This window comes from Sturnus vulgaris, chromosome 20 (genome assembly GCF_052056855.1).
Source record: "Sturnus vulgaris isolate bStuVul1 chromosome 20, bStuVul1.hap1, whole genome shotgun sequence".
NCBI classification, from domain to species: domain Eukaryota; kingdom Metazoa; phylum Chordata; class Aves; order Passeriformes; family Sturnidae; genus Sturnus; species Sturnus vulgaris.
In genome coordinates, this window is record NC_142262.1 from 10,908,679 (window position 1) to 10,924,802 (window position 16,124).

The window sequence follows — 16,124 nt, forward strand, 5'->3', positions numbered from 1 at the left end:
GCCCCGCTCCTGGGGCCCGGGGGGGTCCCCACACCGCACCCCGCTCTGCTCCCGGTGCCAGGGGCCGCTCGTTCTCTCTGCAGCTCCAAGCCTTTGCCCAGCTCTGGCAGCAGCGGCTCCCGCTGCCTTTCCCGGACCTTTCCGGCCTCCTTATCCTCATTTGCCTTGTCCAGGACAGTGGCCGCCTCTTCCTGCCAGCCCGACGAGCTCTGAAACCTCCGGCACACGCTCCGGAGATGGAGATGGAAGTGCATTAGGGACAGGGCGAAAGGAAATGTCGCTTCATGCGTTTTTAATGGCGAAATATTAAATATGTAGAGGCCGTGGGGCTCCGGCTGAGCAGCGCAGCCGAAGGCCATGAATGTTTAATGGCCACGGCAGCGGGAGCATCTCCGGGTGTGCGGAGAGCCGGGCCAGGACACAGAGCCCAGCCCGGGAAAGCACAGAGGGGAATTACCCGGGAATGGGGGAGCACAGAGGGATCAGCTTCCGGGAATGGGGGAGCACAGCGGCGATCAACCCCGGCAATGTGAACGTGCTGGCAAGGATACGCTCGTTATCGTTATCAATATCGTCATCAATATCGTTATCATTACTGTTATGATTGTCCTTATCACTATCGTCATCACTATCGTTATCAACACATCACGAGGGCGATAAAGCCTCGCCGGCAGCGCCCCGAGACTGCTCCTCAGATTGTGCCCGTCTTGCGTCACCGAGCGCACCTCAAAACAAAGAGAGAGGCCAAATCCTGGCGAGTTAGGGGTGGGGAGGGCTTGGACGGAGTTTCTGCGGGAGCGAGGGGCTGCGCCCACGGTGGCCAAAACAGCGACAGTGCCAGCATCGCCAGTGTCACCTGGGACCGGGGACATCGGCGTGGGCAGGGAGGGCAGCGACTGTCACTGGAGATGGGCAGGGAACAGGGCTGGGGATTCGGAGAAGGGAACCGGTGTCACCGCTCAGTGCTGGGTTTGTGTGGCAGCAAGGGAGGGGTGGGGACAGCTCTGGTTCTGTGCTGTGCACATCTGCACCTTGCACATCTGCATCTCTACAAACCTCTGCCTCTGCACCTGTAAACCCTGGACATCTGTGTTCCTGCACCCCACACATCTGCACCTCTGCCCCTGAACACCCGCCTCTGCCCCCCGTACCGCACATGGGAACCGCTGCGCCATCCGCTCCGCTCCCCGCAGCACCGGGCACCCCGCACCGCTGCGTCCCTGGGGCCGGCTCCGCTCCCCGGGGCCCGCACCCCGGCACCTCTCTCCCCTGTCCATCTCTCTCCTCTCCCATTTCCCCTTCCCCTCCGTGCCCTCCCGGCGCCTGCGCGCCGCGAGTCCGGGCGGATCCGGCGGAAGCGCCGCGAAGGTTCCGGGGCCGCGATGGCTCCGGACCCTTGGTGAGCACCGGGCCGGGCCGGGCCGGGCCGGGGGCTGCGGGCCGGGCTCGGCCCTGCCGGGGCTGCGGAGCGTCCGGAGCCTCCGGGGCCCGGCACGGGCGGGAGCGGGGCCGGGCGGGGCTGGGCTGTGCGGGGTGTGGGGGTGTGCCTTCCCAAATCCATCCCGGTGTGTGCGTGTGTTTGGGGGTGCTGTGCCTTCCCTTCTCCGGGTCCTTTCCCAAAGCCCATCCTAGGCTTTTTGTGTGTGTGTTTTGGGGGTGCTTGCCTTCTACCGGAGTCTTTTCCCAAAGCCCATCCCAGGCTTTGTGTGTGTGCTTTGGGGGTGCTGTGCCTTCCTCTCCCGGGCCTTTTCCCGAGGCTTATACCAGCCCATCCCAGCGAGTCCCAGCCCATCCCAGCGGGTCCCAGCCCATCCCAGCGGGTCCCAGCCCATCCCAGTCCATCCCGGCCGGTCCCGGCTCCATCCCGCAGCCCCGGGCTCAGTCGCTGCCGTGCCCCTAGGCTCCCGCTGCTCGCCGCCGCTCGCCAGCTCGCCCAGGACATCGCCGAGAGGATTCAGGAGCGGAACCGCTGCCAGCGGAGCGGGGAGAGCTCGGCCAAGGTGCCCCGGCAGGGAGGGGTTCGGCGGGGCTTGGGGCGGGCTGGGTTTGGATTTGCCGGGTCCGACGGGACCGGGAGGGCGGAATTCCCGGGATGCGGGCCCGGGGAGGTGCAGGAGCCGCGGCACGGGCGGGTCGGGGCCGGGGCTGTGTCGCTGTCGCCGGGGAAGGTTGTGTTCCACGGCAGGAACCCAGCGCCGGTGTCTGTCCCTTGATGCGTCTGTAAAGGAACGAGAACGCCACCTGGGAATGAGCAGTGGCTTCCCGGTGTCACAAAGGTCGTTTGGGTTTGGCAGCAGTGAATCTCTGCGTGCAGCAGGGCTGGTTTAGGGGAGGAGCTGTGGCGGTGCTGGGCACACCCTGCTGCCTGCCCCGGGCCGGCTCTGCCGGGATGGAGCTGTCCCAGAACTCAGGGATGTTGGGATGCTGGGATGGAGCTGTCCCAGAGCTCAGGGATGTTGGGATGCTGGGATGGAGCTGTCCCAGAGCTCAGGGATGCTGGGAGGCTGGGATGGAGCTGTCCCAGAGCTCAGGGATGTTGGGATGCTGGGATGGAGCTGTCCCAGAGCTCAGGGATGCTGGGAGGCTGGGATGGAGCTGTCCCAGAGCTCAGGGATGTTGGGATGCTGGGATGGAGCTGTCCCAGAGCTCAGGGATGCTGGGAGGCTGGGATGGAGCTGTCCCAGAGCTCAGGGATGCTGGGATGCTGGGATGGAGCTGTCCCAGAGCTCAGGGATGCTGGGAGGCTGGGATGGAGCTGTCCCAGAGCTCAGGGATGCTGGGAGGCTGGGATGGAGCTGTCCCAGAGCTCAGGGATGCTGGGAGGCTGGGATGGAGCTGTCGCAGAGCTCAGGGATGTTGGGATGTTCAGCAGCTGCTCTGTGCCCTCTCTCTGTGAACAGGGAGCAGATGTTCCTCCTCTAGGGCTGACTCCTCCTTTTGCAGTGGCTGCAGATCAGAGGGAATAAGAACTTTGCAGCCTTGTTTTAGCTGCATTTCCAACAAAATACAAATCCAGATTTAAATAGGAATGGGAAGCAGCAGTTGGAGCTTGCCCAGGAATGTGTTCTCCACGTTTTCACACTTCCTGTTTAAGACATAAAATAAAATAAAGGTTTTCAGGATGCTGCTTTCCCTGGGGCTCCAAGCCTTGTCCTTTCATTCAGGAGCAGCTTTGAGTCATTACCTGCTCCCTTTGCTGTGTTCAGATGAAAATTGCTGTAAGCCCTTGAGTTGGTAGTTTATGATAATTTGGATAATTAAAGCCCCAGTGCTTTATCTCCCCCCTCTCTATATCAGGGCTGTAATGCAGTGCCTGATCACTGAATCTGCTGGGCCACTCACTTTGCTGAGAGGCGTTCAAATCAAATGTCATTTTTGAAATGTTTCCTTGGAAGAAATTCTGAGGAAAAGTGCGTAGGCTGTGCACAATAATCAGTGCTGCTGAATGTCTGCCTCAGTTCAGCAGGAGTTGAGAAGGAGTTTCAGAAACCCCAAATCAGTGGGATTTGAGAGCAGTATTTTCTCTGGCTTTGGAGTGTTTGGAGGTGCAGATTAAATTCCTGCTTTCAGGATGGTGAAGTATCAGAATTGTACAGATACACCTCAGCAACAGAAGACCAATAAAAAGATTGCTGCTCAATGTGTCTGTATTTATAGAGGGCAAAGTTCTCAGCTGCCATCAGTGCCTCTGAGGAGTCCAAACCCCAAGGAAATGTGGGGTTGGTGTTGTTTGGAGCCTTTCTGGGGCTGGAACTCTCCGAGGTTGTGTTTTATGGAAACATGACACGGGTGACTGACTTCTCCATAAAATCATTTGTCCCATGCCCTGTGTTTTCCAGCTTCCTTTAATCCATTAAGAGGTAAAGTGGAATATTTGGCAGTGTTTGATTCTACTCTAAACAAGTTTCCAACAACGAGAGAGGTGTTTTCATAACAGAAGTGCCTGTTGAGAAATCACGGCTGAGCAGTCGCGTGTCCTGTGCCTCCTGATGTAATGCAGGAAAATGTCTTTGTAAAATACTGGCCTTTTAGGGAGAATGTAAACAGGTTTTTATTTTTATACTACTTTGCAATTAGCATGCCTGAAAAACTTCTTGCTTGTTGCTGAGCCAAAAATAGAGCAAAAAATTTAAAATGGAAAAACAAACGGAGTAAAAATTTTAATCCAGCACTTACCATCTGTGAACTCTGCTCTGATAAGCTGATCTTAAAACTTCCATTGGTTTTTTTTCTTTCTGCTTTTCTTCTTTCTTAGTTTTCTGTGAAGGAGGTGAAATCTTTTGTTCTTTCACTGCAGTTTCTGGCCAGGTGGCTGCATTTGGTGACTTTTTTGGCTGTGTCACCTTTGTGCTCTTTTGCTGTTCTGGGTCAGTCAAATGCAGCGCTCTCCACCTGGAGCTGCGAACAAATGAGAAGACCTTTAATTACCTGATTGCAGAAGCTTCAGCATTCCCAAAATTGCTGATCCCCCATTCTGGTTTGGATCTGCTGCCGTGTTGGTGTTGTGCTGCTTTGGTCCAGATTTTGGCTGCCTCAGCCTGGGTGCATCTGGTGGTGTTTGAGATCTAACCTCCCTGGGCACAGAGGTTTATTTAATCTGAGGCTCTCCTGCTCCATCCAGTGCACACACCCAGGCAGCGTCTGGCAGCACTGCTGACAGCTGCTGCTGCCTCTGTGTCTCCAAGAAAGCAGGACTGAGAGTGAGAGCAGCTATTCCTTTCTGTTCCCAGTTCCCCACAGAGCAGCTGGGGTTGCTGCCCATTGTAAGCCACTGCTTGTAAACAGGAGGCACAGCAAATCTTAATTAGGACGACTTGCATTGTTAATTGCAGTTAAAGAGTTTTTTCTGCATAAATGGGATGAGAAGAAATAACATCTAAGGAGGAAAAACTCAAGAGGATAATGTGAGTTTGAGTTGGGAAGGGGTGGGGAGAAAGCAGGAGGATTCCTGCAAGTCTGGTGTTTGCTTGCATCAGGGAAGAATGACTGAATCACATTTTTACTGAGAACTGACACATCTGGGTCTTGGGCAGGTCAGTGGTGAAAAAGGATTGGGAGTCGTGGGTGCTATGTGAAGGGAAATGGAACAATCTGAATTTCTTTGGGGTGTTAAGTTTCAAGTCTGGAGGAGTTCAGTGCAGAGAATGTGTGAACCTGTAGCAACCTTCTCTCTGATCCTGGTAGCTGGGAAAGAAACCCAGTGGCAAAAGAAGCTGATGCCTGTGTTTTTATTGAAGATCAGAGAAAAGAGCTGGAAATTTATCTGGAAAATATTAAAATGTGCTGAAATGTTTTGCCCGTGTAAAGAAGTGTGTTTATAAAGACTTGAAAGACAGCTTTCCGTATTCATCAGCATTAATGCCTTAGAATTGTGTTTGTGAAACCATTCCATTGTTTTGTAAGCAGCCTGGAGTGACTTCTGGCTCCGAACAGGCTCTCTGGGGTTGCAGTGGAGCCCTTCACACCTGTGCAGTAAAAGTTAAACGCACATGAAGCAGTGTGAAATGTCATGCAAATCTGACAGAGCAGGCCAGTGACAATGTGTGTGTTCCTCCAGGTCAATGTGGCCATCAGGACCTCGCTGCAGAGCCTCAGGGAGAAGATTGAGCAGCTGAGGGAGCTGCTGCTGCGGGCGGTGTCAACACGTCAGATGTATCTGCAGACAGCCCCTGCCCCTGTGGGCTGGGGGCACAGTGGGAAATGTGCTGCCATTCCTCTGCCACACACTCTGGGCTTTCCCCTCAATTCCCTTTGCAGGAGATTTTGTCACCAGAGCTTTCTCTGTGCTGCTGGTTGTTATTTTCATGGCAGCTGCAGTGCAGGGAGGGCTGGGCACCTCTGGGGTGCTGGGCCAGAACCTGGCTCTGGTCACCTCTGAGTCACCTGGGCTGAGAGGAGCTTAAGGACATGTCTGAGCCACCTCAGAGCTGCCCTGGTGCTGTCTGTGCTGTGCAGGCACTGCTGGTGTGTGAGCAAGGTCACTTGTCCAGTATTAAACTGGCCAGGTGGCATTTTCTCTTGGCTTTTCTTGTGGCTTTTTCTCTTGGCATTTTCTCTTGGCCAGGTCTGGCTAAAAGGAAGGAGGCTTTATTCAGGCTGTGGGCAGGGCTGGGGTATTCTGACTTTGGCTGACTTAAGAAACAACAGGGCTGCAGCTTCAGATGGATCAAAATGCTGTGAAACACGCCTTGGGAAGAAATCACAGATTTGCTGCTAGGAGTGTTACCCACAGCCAGGCAGGGCTAGGCTGGAAGAGTCATCTTAAGGAGTCACAGGTATGTCCATCTCCCTGAAGGTATCCAGGAGCAGTCTGGTTGGAGGGAGGAATGTTTAATTTCAGCCTAGCACAGCAGAAATCCCTCCTGAGCCCTGACTGAGTGCTGTGCTGATGCCCAGGGTTGGAACTCCCCTGCCCAGGGGGTGCTGGAGCTGGCAGATGCTGCTGCTGTGGCAGAAAACACACACAAACCAGTTCAGCCATTGCTGAACCCACTCAGCAGTACTTGGGAGAGACTTAGAAATCCTTCAGGATGTCTCTAAGGCTAATTTTAAAATAAGTCCCCACAGCTCCCCTGTGGAAGGCACAGCTCTTCAGAGGCACTTTGTGAATTGTTCCTTTGCTCACCAGTGGCTGTCGGGTGTTCTGCTCATGAATTGCAAGTGAAAACAGATGCTCAAAGGAAAATTTGGGTTTTTCTCTGATCACTTGGCTGGGAGCTGCTCCCTGGTCTGTGTGAGGAGCCTCCAGTGAAGTGAGATGAGAAATGCCCTGCTGATTTTAAAGGCTCTGTTCTGCTTGGCCCTGCCCTGGTGTAATTTGGAGCTCTTTGAAGAAATCTCATCCTTCCCTGAGCTTAACCTGTGCAGTACTGGTACATTGTCACTGTTAGAGACCAGCAAATTAATTTGGTTGGATTTTGGAGGGGGAAATGCTATTCTTAATGCTAATTTGTCAGTAACTGTCCTTTCAGTTCTCTAATTACATTGAGATGATAAGATAAAGATCATTCTATGGCCACTGTATGAAGTCTTTTGTTTCAGATATATAAAGATCAGAAACATTTAGAATAACAGCAGGTTTCATTCAGAAAAACGTGACCAATCCTTTTAGATCTTGGAGCCTTTTTTCGAGTTAAAATTATTAATTTGGATGATCAGGGAGCCTGATTTATTTTACGAATGTATAACAAATATTATTTTATACAAGGAAATGAAAGCTTTTCCGTGTTTCTGAGTTTGGTCCTTAACCCAGAGCCACCAGCACGCAGCTGGAGGGAGACAGGAGGCAGAATTTGGTGGACGACCTCCTGACACGGCACAGACAGCTCGAGGCATCCTACAGGAATGAAGGCCCGGAGCCAGACATGAGCAGGTATGGCACTGTCCCCTCCAGTCCCAGCAGGATCTGTCTTTGGGTGCATCTGAGGTGACACTGAACTCATTTACCCCTGCAGGTAACACAGGAGGTTCATTTGCTTAGAAATGGTGTGGTTTTATCAGTGACAGCACATTCCTGGCAGTCTCCTTGATGCCTGGAGAGCTACCTGGAGCAGAGGCTGGGCAGTGCTGAAGGAATAAAGCAGGGATTTATTCCAAGCCCTTCCAAGGATTCACCTTGGGCACTGCAAGAGCCCGGCCGTGGCTCCAGCCAAGATGGAGCCAAGATGGATCCGAGTCACGAGTTCTCACACTTGGATCACTTTGGCTCCATTTCCATCTTGGCCTTCATTGTCCAATTGCAGCTCCAGCTTCTGCAGTGCCATCCTCCCACATTCTCTCCTCCAGTCGCTGCTCTTTGCACTTTTTGGGGCTGAAGCTGCAGCGCTGTCCTTGGTTGTGGGGCTGGCAAAGGATTGTTTTGTGTGCCTGAGCTGGGAGGAGAACTTGCTGACACTTTGGATGGAGTTCAGACTCACACACCAATGCAGTGCAGAGTCTGGAAATAGGAAAGCTCAAACTGAAGGCATCACTCTGTGAGTGCTGGTTGTTGGACACTTGATTTTGGTGATACTCAGAGTTCAGCTGATGCTTTTCTGCATTCCTGGGTATATTTGTGTTTGCTGAGGGTCTCTTCAGTGGGGGTGAAGGGGTTGGTTTCAGTGCTTGTGTTCTCTGGGGTGTTTGTTACTCTCAAAGCTGTGCTGCCCTTGCTGCCTGGAGAAGCTGTGGCTGCCCTGGATCCCTGGAAGTGTCCAGGGCCAGGCTGGACAGGGCTTGGAGCAGCCTGGGACAGTGGAAGGTGTCCCTGCCCATGGCAGAGGTGGCACTGGTGATCTTCAAGGTCCCTTCCAGCCCAGCCCATTCTGTAACATGTGATTGTCATTTGCCATCTTTATGTATCCGGACGTCAGGGCAGCACCTGCTGCAGGTGATAAACATCCAGACGGGTTGAACCCAAACAATTGTTCAAGGTTTGGATTCTCCAGAGCTCAGTGCAGCTCCTGTTCTTGTGTTGGCTCTTAAATCTATCACTGAGTCACCCAAAACATGTGAAACAGTCGAGCAGGCAAAATGTAGGTCTGTGATGTGGGAGAGGTCTTGTATCCCCTGCCCTGCAGTCCCTGAGCTGGTGCGGCATTGTGGCCATCCCTGCTGTGGCAGGGCATTGTTGGCAAGGTGCTGCTTCAGGGACTCAGCCTTGGGTTGCCCCAGCCAGAAGGTGTTGAAGCAAACAGGAGGAAAATATCAAAATCCCTTGATAATTTCAAGCCCCATTAGAAACAATCAGGAATCCAGTATTTTCCAGCAGAAGATAACATCAGAGAGAGTATTTATTTGCTAGTGTTGCAAGGCTTGATGTTTTATAGTTCCCTTTTAACTTATTTTATTAAAAATGGATGAAACTATGCCAAATATTCCGTGTGGTGAATTCCCACCCCATCCATGGTCTCCCTTGTGGGTCTGGTTTTTAGGGGTACAGGCAGAAACAACTCAGGGCCTGAATCTTGTGTCAGGAAATCCAACTTTGCTCTGTTGTCTGAGCCTGGGCTGTTTGTGGGTCTGTAGGGACAGGGCTTGGAGACAGCTTGGAAGGAGTTTGGAAGGAGTTTGGAAGAGTTTGGAAGGATCCTGGCAGGAGCTGTGTCAGGCACGGAGCCCCCAGGGTCTGTAGGGCTCAGCTGCTGCTCCCAGCTCGGGGTCCCTCTGAAATCCTTGCAGAGTCCTGGCCCAGCTTTGGGATTCTGGAGGTGGCAGAGCCCAGCCTGGAATGTGCCTGGAGCTGACACTCAGCTTTTCCCCGCATTAGAAAAATCAGCACCTGGAGTTTGATGAAGCTGAGCAGTGACACTTGCCTGGCTTGTGCTGCTTTTCCATATCTAATCCAGCCCTGATGTGACAGCCCACGGTGCCCAGGTCCTGTTCTTGCCAGCAGCCCTTCCTTTCATTAACCTTCCTGCACCACTGATCACATATTTATTGTCCCAGGGTCTGGGGCTGGGAGGTTTTCCCTGGAATTAAGCTGGTTTACGTTTGGTCACCACTCAGTGAGTTTTACATCCTTTGAAAGCTGCTCTGAAGCTGTTTCTGGGGTGCAGGGCTGTGCTTTAATGCTCTCAGGGTTGATCCCAAGTGACAACTGTGGGCAGGACGCTCCATGGCTCAGGGACAGCATTCCTGCCCCTTCCGGCCTTAATTAAGGTGCCACTGGGATTTTCCAGGGAAAGGTTGTGCTGTTTGTGTGACTCCCCTTGAGCAGGGCCAGTTCCATTTCCTTTAATTGGGTTTTAATAACAATTTCAGTATCTTCTGCTCCCTTTTCTCCTTGGGAGAGATCTGTGCAGCTTGTTAGAAGAGGGGCTTTAGTGGGGCAGGATTCCCAGGGTTTCACTCCCCTCCAAAGGCAGGGGTGGGAAAAGCAACCAGGAATGTTAATTTTTCTGGATGTCACATGTCAAACATTTGTGGAGACAGAGGAATGGGAATATTTTTGCTCCTGTCTGACCAGGTGTCAGGCTGGAGAAGTCCATGTCAGTCACCAGGGAATCAATAACTTAACTTGCCTTCCTTGATGTCTCTTGGAATTCCTCAAAAATAGGGACAACTTCTGCTATCTGTGGGACACAAAGCACCTTCTGTAAGAGCTGCCCTGGGTACATTTTATTCTTTTTTCCTCTTCAATGTGGGTCACCATTTTTCTTGGTTGAACATTTTCCTGACAGATGGAAGGTGTTTCAGCCTTGATCCAAATAGGAATTTTGCCTAATGCCAAACAGGTTTCAATCCATGAGTGCCTGGCTTCAGGTGCCAAATGCTTTTGGGAATCTGGCTGTTGTTTGTAGGGGGAAAATGCTCTTTTTGGGAAATAAGATCAACAAAAGTTGTTTAGGTGCTTCTGGAAGTCCTTCCTGGTGTCCTTCCTCCCTCCCAGCTCCTGCTGGAGCCTCCTGGCTGCAGCTTCAGTGTCCTGAGCTGGGATGGGGCTGGCCTCAGTTCTGGGAGGTGGGTGGGAAGGATGGGAAAAGAGCGAATTGTCCATCCAGGAGAACACCTGAGTCCCAGGATCAGATCTAGGGCTGGGCTGGGCCTTTCCAGGATGAATGTGCCTTTGGCTGTGTGGTCAAGAGCCAGCGTGGTCAGGTTGTCCAACAGGATTGTCCACATGCAGCTGCCAGTCCTTGAAGCAGTAGGACCAGAGAACCCAGGGAAACACTGGGAAATGATGTCAAGAGCAACATGGAATTTCCTGGAGTATGGGAACAGCAGTTCTTATGCTGGTGGGGCTGGAAGTCCTCTGCCAGCTGCAGGGAATGCTGGAGGCTTCCCATCAGGAGAGGTTCTTGTGGGGAAATCTCCACCTGGGATGGTGCCTGGAGGGGATTTGGAAGTGCCTGTGCTCCTGTGGCCTCTCACGGGTTTTTGGAGAGATAGAGAAGGTTTCTATTTTGTATATCAAAATTATATTTATTTTATTTATTAGCTTAGAGCTTCCTAAAAATAGAGTGAGCACTGTAAGTGAGAGAATGCCCCAGTCCTGCAGCACCCATGTGGAGAGTGACCTGTGAAGCCAGGCTGGGGTGCCCTGGGTGCTTCAAAGAGCCCTTCTGTAGTTCAGGGAATGTTCAAGTGATCATCCACCCAATTGTCATATGACCCAGGTTTTGTTTAAGACTCAGTCTTGCTGATCAGTCTTGTAAAGCCCTAAGCCTTGATGTGTGGCCTTGGCCTAGAGTAAGTGCTGGTTGAGTAATCTAAGTTACTTGGGAGGTGTTCTAAGACTTATCAGTGAAACAATAAGACAAGCCCTCCCTTGTTAGGCAGTGACAGAGCTCCCTGATTGTAAACCCCATCACCTTTTATACTCATTGCTGAGCCCTGTAATTAGTTAAATCTGCTCCCATAATCAAAAGCCATCCCCACACTCGAGTGCTCTGTGAGGCTCCCAAGATTTGCCTGATTAACTTGGCGGAGGCAGTGGGTGGCTAATTGGATAAGCTTTAATCTTCACACCAGCCAGGCGAGGCAGGGCAGGATCAGAGGCAGGAGGAAGTTGTGCTGTGTTGTGTGGGAAGGCAGTTACCAAACATGTCACAAAGATTATTGTAACGAGCAGACCACTTGTCATGACCTAGCCTACAAGAATAGGGCACAGCACTGGTGGGAGGGGGAGAGACAGAGTGCAAATTATTTCAAATTTGCTTGCCTTGGCTGTTTCTTAACAGGCAGAAATAGTTCTGCTCCTTTTAGCAAGCAGAGAGCTTTATGTTCCCTTTGCTTTAGTTAAACAACTTTGGCAGATGTTGTTACTCTGGGTTTTGTGTCCTTCTAATTGAACTGAATTGGGTGAGCTGCAGTGATGTTTCCATCTTTAGCAGTGTAATTCTTCTGTCGTGCTCACAAACCTGCTGCCAGTTGTGAGACTGGGAGATAAAAGAGCATATTTAATCCCTAAAGCAGGGAGGAAAGCTGGGTAATGTGTAAAATTGCATTTTAGGTGTGTGTAACTTTCTCTAATCAAGCTTAATTGCCAACCTCGATAAATACATGGAAATCTAATGGAGGTGCAGGACTGGAATGCAGAAGAATCCCAGCTCCTCTCTGGTGTTGCCCTTGACACCCAGCTGGTTGTGGCACAGCAGGGCTGGCTCTGCTTTGGTGTTCAGCATCACTAGGGTGGTTAAGGGAAATGTTGAGATTTATGAAAAGTGATTTTTAGCTACTTTTATTTTTAAAAAAAGTTTGTTTTTTTTCCTATTTTTCATTCTGACTTCACCTTGAACCGGAGTGGAGCACCCACGTGTCAGTGCCCAGGGAGAGGAGCTGCAGAGCTCTCGTGTGGGGGGGATTTTCCAGCAGTGCTGCTCCATCCCACGGCCAGGAGATGTCCCCAGCTCCCCAGGATTCCTCCAGGAGCTCCGGCCCGAGCTCTGGGCTGTGCTCGGACACCCTTCAGTGCCAGCAGGGCCCTGACCCCTCCTGGCCCCGCTGTCCCTGTGCTCAGTGACCTCCTGTCCCGGCCTTGGGCCACAGAGCCATGTCCAGCAGATGTGGGCACTGGGCAGCATCAGAGATCTCCTGAGAACAACTGCATTGAAAACTCCATTAAAAACACCAAAACAATGGCAACATTCAAATTTAGGTCTTGATGTAATTAAAAAACATTGAGAATTTGAGAGATTCTAAAAGTCCTCTGTTCTTGGGTTGTTTGGGAAAGAGCAGAGAAAAGGTAAAATAAAAAATAAATAAATAAATAGGGAAGGAAATACAGAGTTTAAGGAAAGGAAAGCAGAAAGCACGGGCTCCCACTTGTGAACATCTGTGGGGAAGCAACCTTACCATGCCTCCCCCCAAAACTGAGCTGCAGTTCTGGGTTCAGGGCTCTCTCAGTCTGTCATGAGGTTTGTCTTGTAGGAGAAACCAGTGAGGAGCTGAAAGGCAGAAACCAGAAATCTGGTACTGAGGAAATATTTAAGTGGGGTTTCATTTTACTGCTTGGATTTATGTGCCCTGGACATGGAAAACTTGTTTTCTGTGGTCACTAGGGAAGTGTCTGTAATGTGAGCAATCTCAAGTCATAATTCTTTGAAAAGAAAACCCATAATTTAATTATTCTTTCATTTAATAGTGTGTGTTCCTGGCTTCTTGTTCAGGTTGATGCCAGACTGGGACATGCAGGAAGGGAGCTGTGTCCATCTAAGTTCTTGAAATTCAGGAATGTTGCTGGTTAAGTTTGGTCAGGATTGCAGGGAATTACAAGTCTCATCTGATTTACATCTCTTAACAAGTGGATCCTTTTACTGTTTGAGGCTGTAGCAGTATTTTTATAAGTTTGTGCTTTGACCACAAAATACAGGAATAATGTGTATTCCCAGGAATGTTGTGTGTTCTACATGCAAACAACATTTTATATGGATATACTATGCAGTGTGTGGATATGTTATACAATCTCTTTATCCCTGTGAAATGAATTCTCTCCTTCCTCACCACTTGCAGCCTGTGAGATGGATGTGTTATTGGGGATTGCTTTTGGCTGATTGCTCCTGGGATTGCACAGAGCCCCATGGACTGCTCAGCCCTGTGTGCTGCTGCCTGCCAGGGGCACAGCACACAGCCAGGCCTTGGGATTGGAAATCACTCACTGGAACTCTTTTCAGGTCCAGCCTCATGGCAGGAGGGGCCAAACGAGGTGTCACCAACCCCTGGCTCTTGGAAGAGTCAGAGGAGACCAGAGGACTTGGCTTTGATGAGCTCAGGCAGCAGCAGAGAAGGATCATCGAAGGTACAAGAGCCTTTGTGGTTGTTTTGAGCATCTCTGGGTCTCGGGTGCCTTTATTTGAACCCCAATACACCAACCTGTGCTGAAATTTTATTATTTACAGATGTCAAATGCAGCGGCTCCAGGCAGCTTTCTGTATTTGCAGGAGCAGCATTGTGCTTGCAATGTTCTTAACTGGATGCAACTTCTTAAACTAAATGGTGCAAGTCCTGATTTTGCCCATGTTCATGGTTTTGGTGTGCAGTGATCACATAACTGCACTGGATGTTGGGGTGTTGCTGGGTGCATTAAATGTCTTGTGAATTGGAACAGTTAAGGTATTAAGGTGAGGTAAGAATTAACTCATCCAAAAAGGATCTTTACATTTTGGCCCTCTGCACCCATAAGGAATCTCCAACTTTGGAAGTGGTGGGAAACCTCAGCCTGAGGAGGTCAGGTGCTTAATGAGGTCATTTCCAGGCAATTAAATATTGGCAGGAATGGAATGAAATCAGTCTCCAGATAAAGCCTGCTTCATTCTGCATGGGAACAACTTGTGTGCAGCTCAGGAGAACCTGTCTGGTCCAGGAGGAACCTCAGTTATGCTTTAATTACATTATAGGTAATTAAACTGAGGCCGAATGAGGCTGTTGAAGTGAAGGGTGTCCTGGCCACCCCATTTGGGCATCACTGCTGTGCCCTGGGCAGGGAGAGCTGCACGTTGTGGCTGAGGGGCTCCCTGCAGGGCACAGGGGATATGGTTCTTCACTTCTGCAGAGAACACAACACACTTTCACTGCCCTCAGCTCTCCCCCACCCTCTGTGTCCCCTTGCAGCTTTAAAAATATCTCCGAGTTCTTTGGTGTTTGCATCACCTGTTTTCTTTTATTCATGTTAAAAGTTGCTTGGAAAATTTAAAAAGGCTAATCAGGAGTGTTCTGTGTGTGCCAGAAAATCCCCTGCACTTATGATTGAGTAACAGCTGAATGTTAAATTCTTGGATTTTTTTTTTTTTTTTTGGATCCTCAGCAAAATGTCCCAGCCAGAGCAGAGAAGTTATTTACCCATCATTCACATTATTTCAAGAGTGCTGTTGCCATAAAGATTAATTTTCATATTGTGTTCATGTGTTTTTCTTAATGCGTTTTAGCCGTTTAAGCGCAGAGTAGATTTTTTTGTCTTCACTTCCACCTATTTTATGTAGCCTGGCATTTCAGCAACTTTTAAAAATAATTTAATATGTTTTCCTGGTGCAGAACAAGATGCTGGACTCGATGCTCTTTCTTCAATCATATCCCGGCAGAAACAAATGGGCCAGGAAATTGGGAATGAGCTGGATGAGCAGAATGGTAAGGACAAGTTTTGCCTCACTTTTATGTAAGACTGGGATTTATTTTTTTCTCTCCTCACACAACTGCTCCTTCTGCCCACAGAGCAAGCAGCTGACACTAAAGGTTTATGTTCAAGCAAGCACTGCAGATCCTGCCCATTAATCACCTGATTTTATTGTGCCTCACTCCTTTCCCTGTGGGCTGTGTCCAGTGTAAAACCCTTGGGGTGTTTCCCCAAGCCCCACTTGTGAACAAAGAGATTGGTGATTACTGGTCCAAAGCACAGAATTAATTTTGCACTTCATCTTCTGCATTTTTCCATTCTATGACAGTTTTTATGTATTGCAGGGCTTCACTTGAGCATTCTCATTCTGTGTCTTTCCTGATTAACTGAATGGAAAAGTCTTGAGCCAGCAATTAGAGCAGCATTGCATTGTTTGCTCCAAAGAATTGGGTTTGGGAGAGTTTGTGGCAGTGAGTGTAGATCAAATAAAGTGTAATATTGAACCAGGAGAGCACCTATTTCCTTTCAGAGGAGCCAGGGGCCAAGTGGAACTGCTCTCCTGGTAAATCTGCTGTGTTACTCACTTCATTGTGCAATGCCATGAGCTGGCCCTGGGAGAGCAGATCCTCCAGTGCTCCTGACTTTTCCGTTCCTCCTGGAATAGTCCTGGGAGAGCCCTGGGGACCTGCCAGCTTCTCCCTCTCACAAAGGCTGCACCCCTGTGTTTCACCACTGAGCAGGGCAGTGGCCTTGTCCTTGCTAAGAAATGCTAGCCCTGAAATCAAATCCTGGAACCTGCTTCTTCCTGGGATGACATTTTCCCTTTGTATCTCTCTGTGAGTTTGCTTGGAGTGAGGAGTTCCCAAATTCACATCACTGCCGTGAGGTGCTGCATGAGAGCTTGTTCTGAAGCAGGAGGATGGATTTCTCCTATTTGCCACAGCTAAATCCAGGAGAGATAGGAAATGCCTAGAATATGTGTTTGTTTATTAATCTTAAGGTTGTTAAAGAAGGATTTGTGCAGCTAGGAGAGACAATGCTTAGTGCTCTTGGCATATTTGGATCCTCTGCCTCATGTAAGGAAAGACATTTTCAA

The 16,124-nt window shown here is 50.2% G+C and overlaps 1 protein-coding gene across 1 annotated transcript in view; it reads left to right on the plus strand.

Annotated features, from left to right (window-relative positions):
- The first annotated feature begins 1,332 nt into the window (after positions 1–1,332).
- The window catches only part of STX8 (syntaxin 8), a 97,838-nt gene continuing 83,046 nt past the window's right edge, over positions 1,333–16,124 (plus strand). Inside the window, exons 1-6 of the mRNA XM_088176510.1 lie at positions 1,333–1,399; positions 1,901–2,000; positions 5,558–5,652; positions 7,262–7,372; positions 13,593–13,717; positions 14,950–15,042. Of these exons, the coding sequence (XP_088032636.1) occupies positions 1,383–1,399; positions 1,901–2,000; positions 5,558–5,652; positions 7,262–7,372; positions 13,593–13,717; positions 14,950–15,042 (541 nt within the window). The 5' untranslated portion in view covers positions 1,333–1,382. The remainder of the gene's footprint in view (positions 1,400–1,900; positions 2,001–5,557; positions 5,653–7,261; positions 7,373–13,592; positions 13,718–14,949; positions 15,043–16,124) is intronic.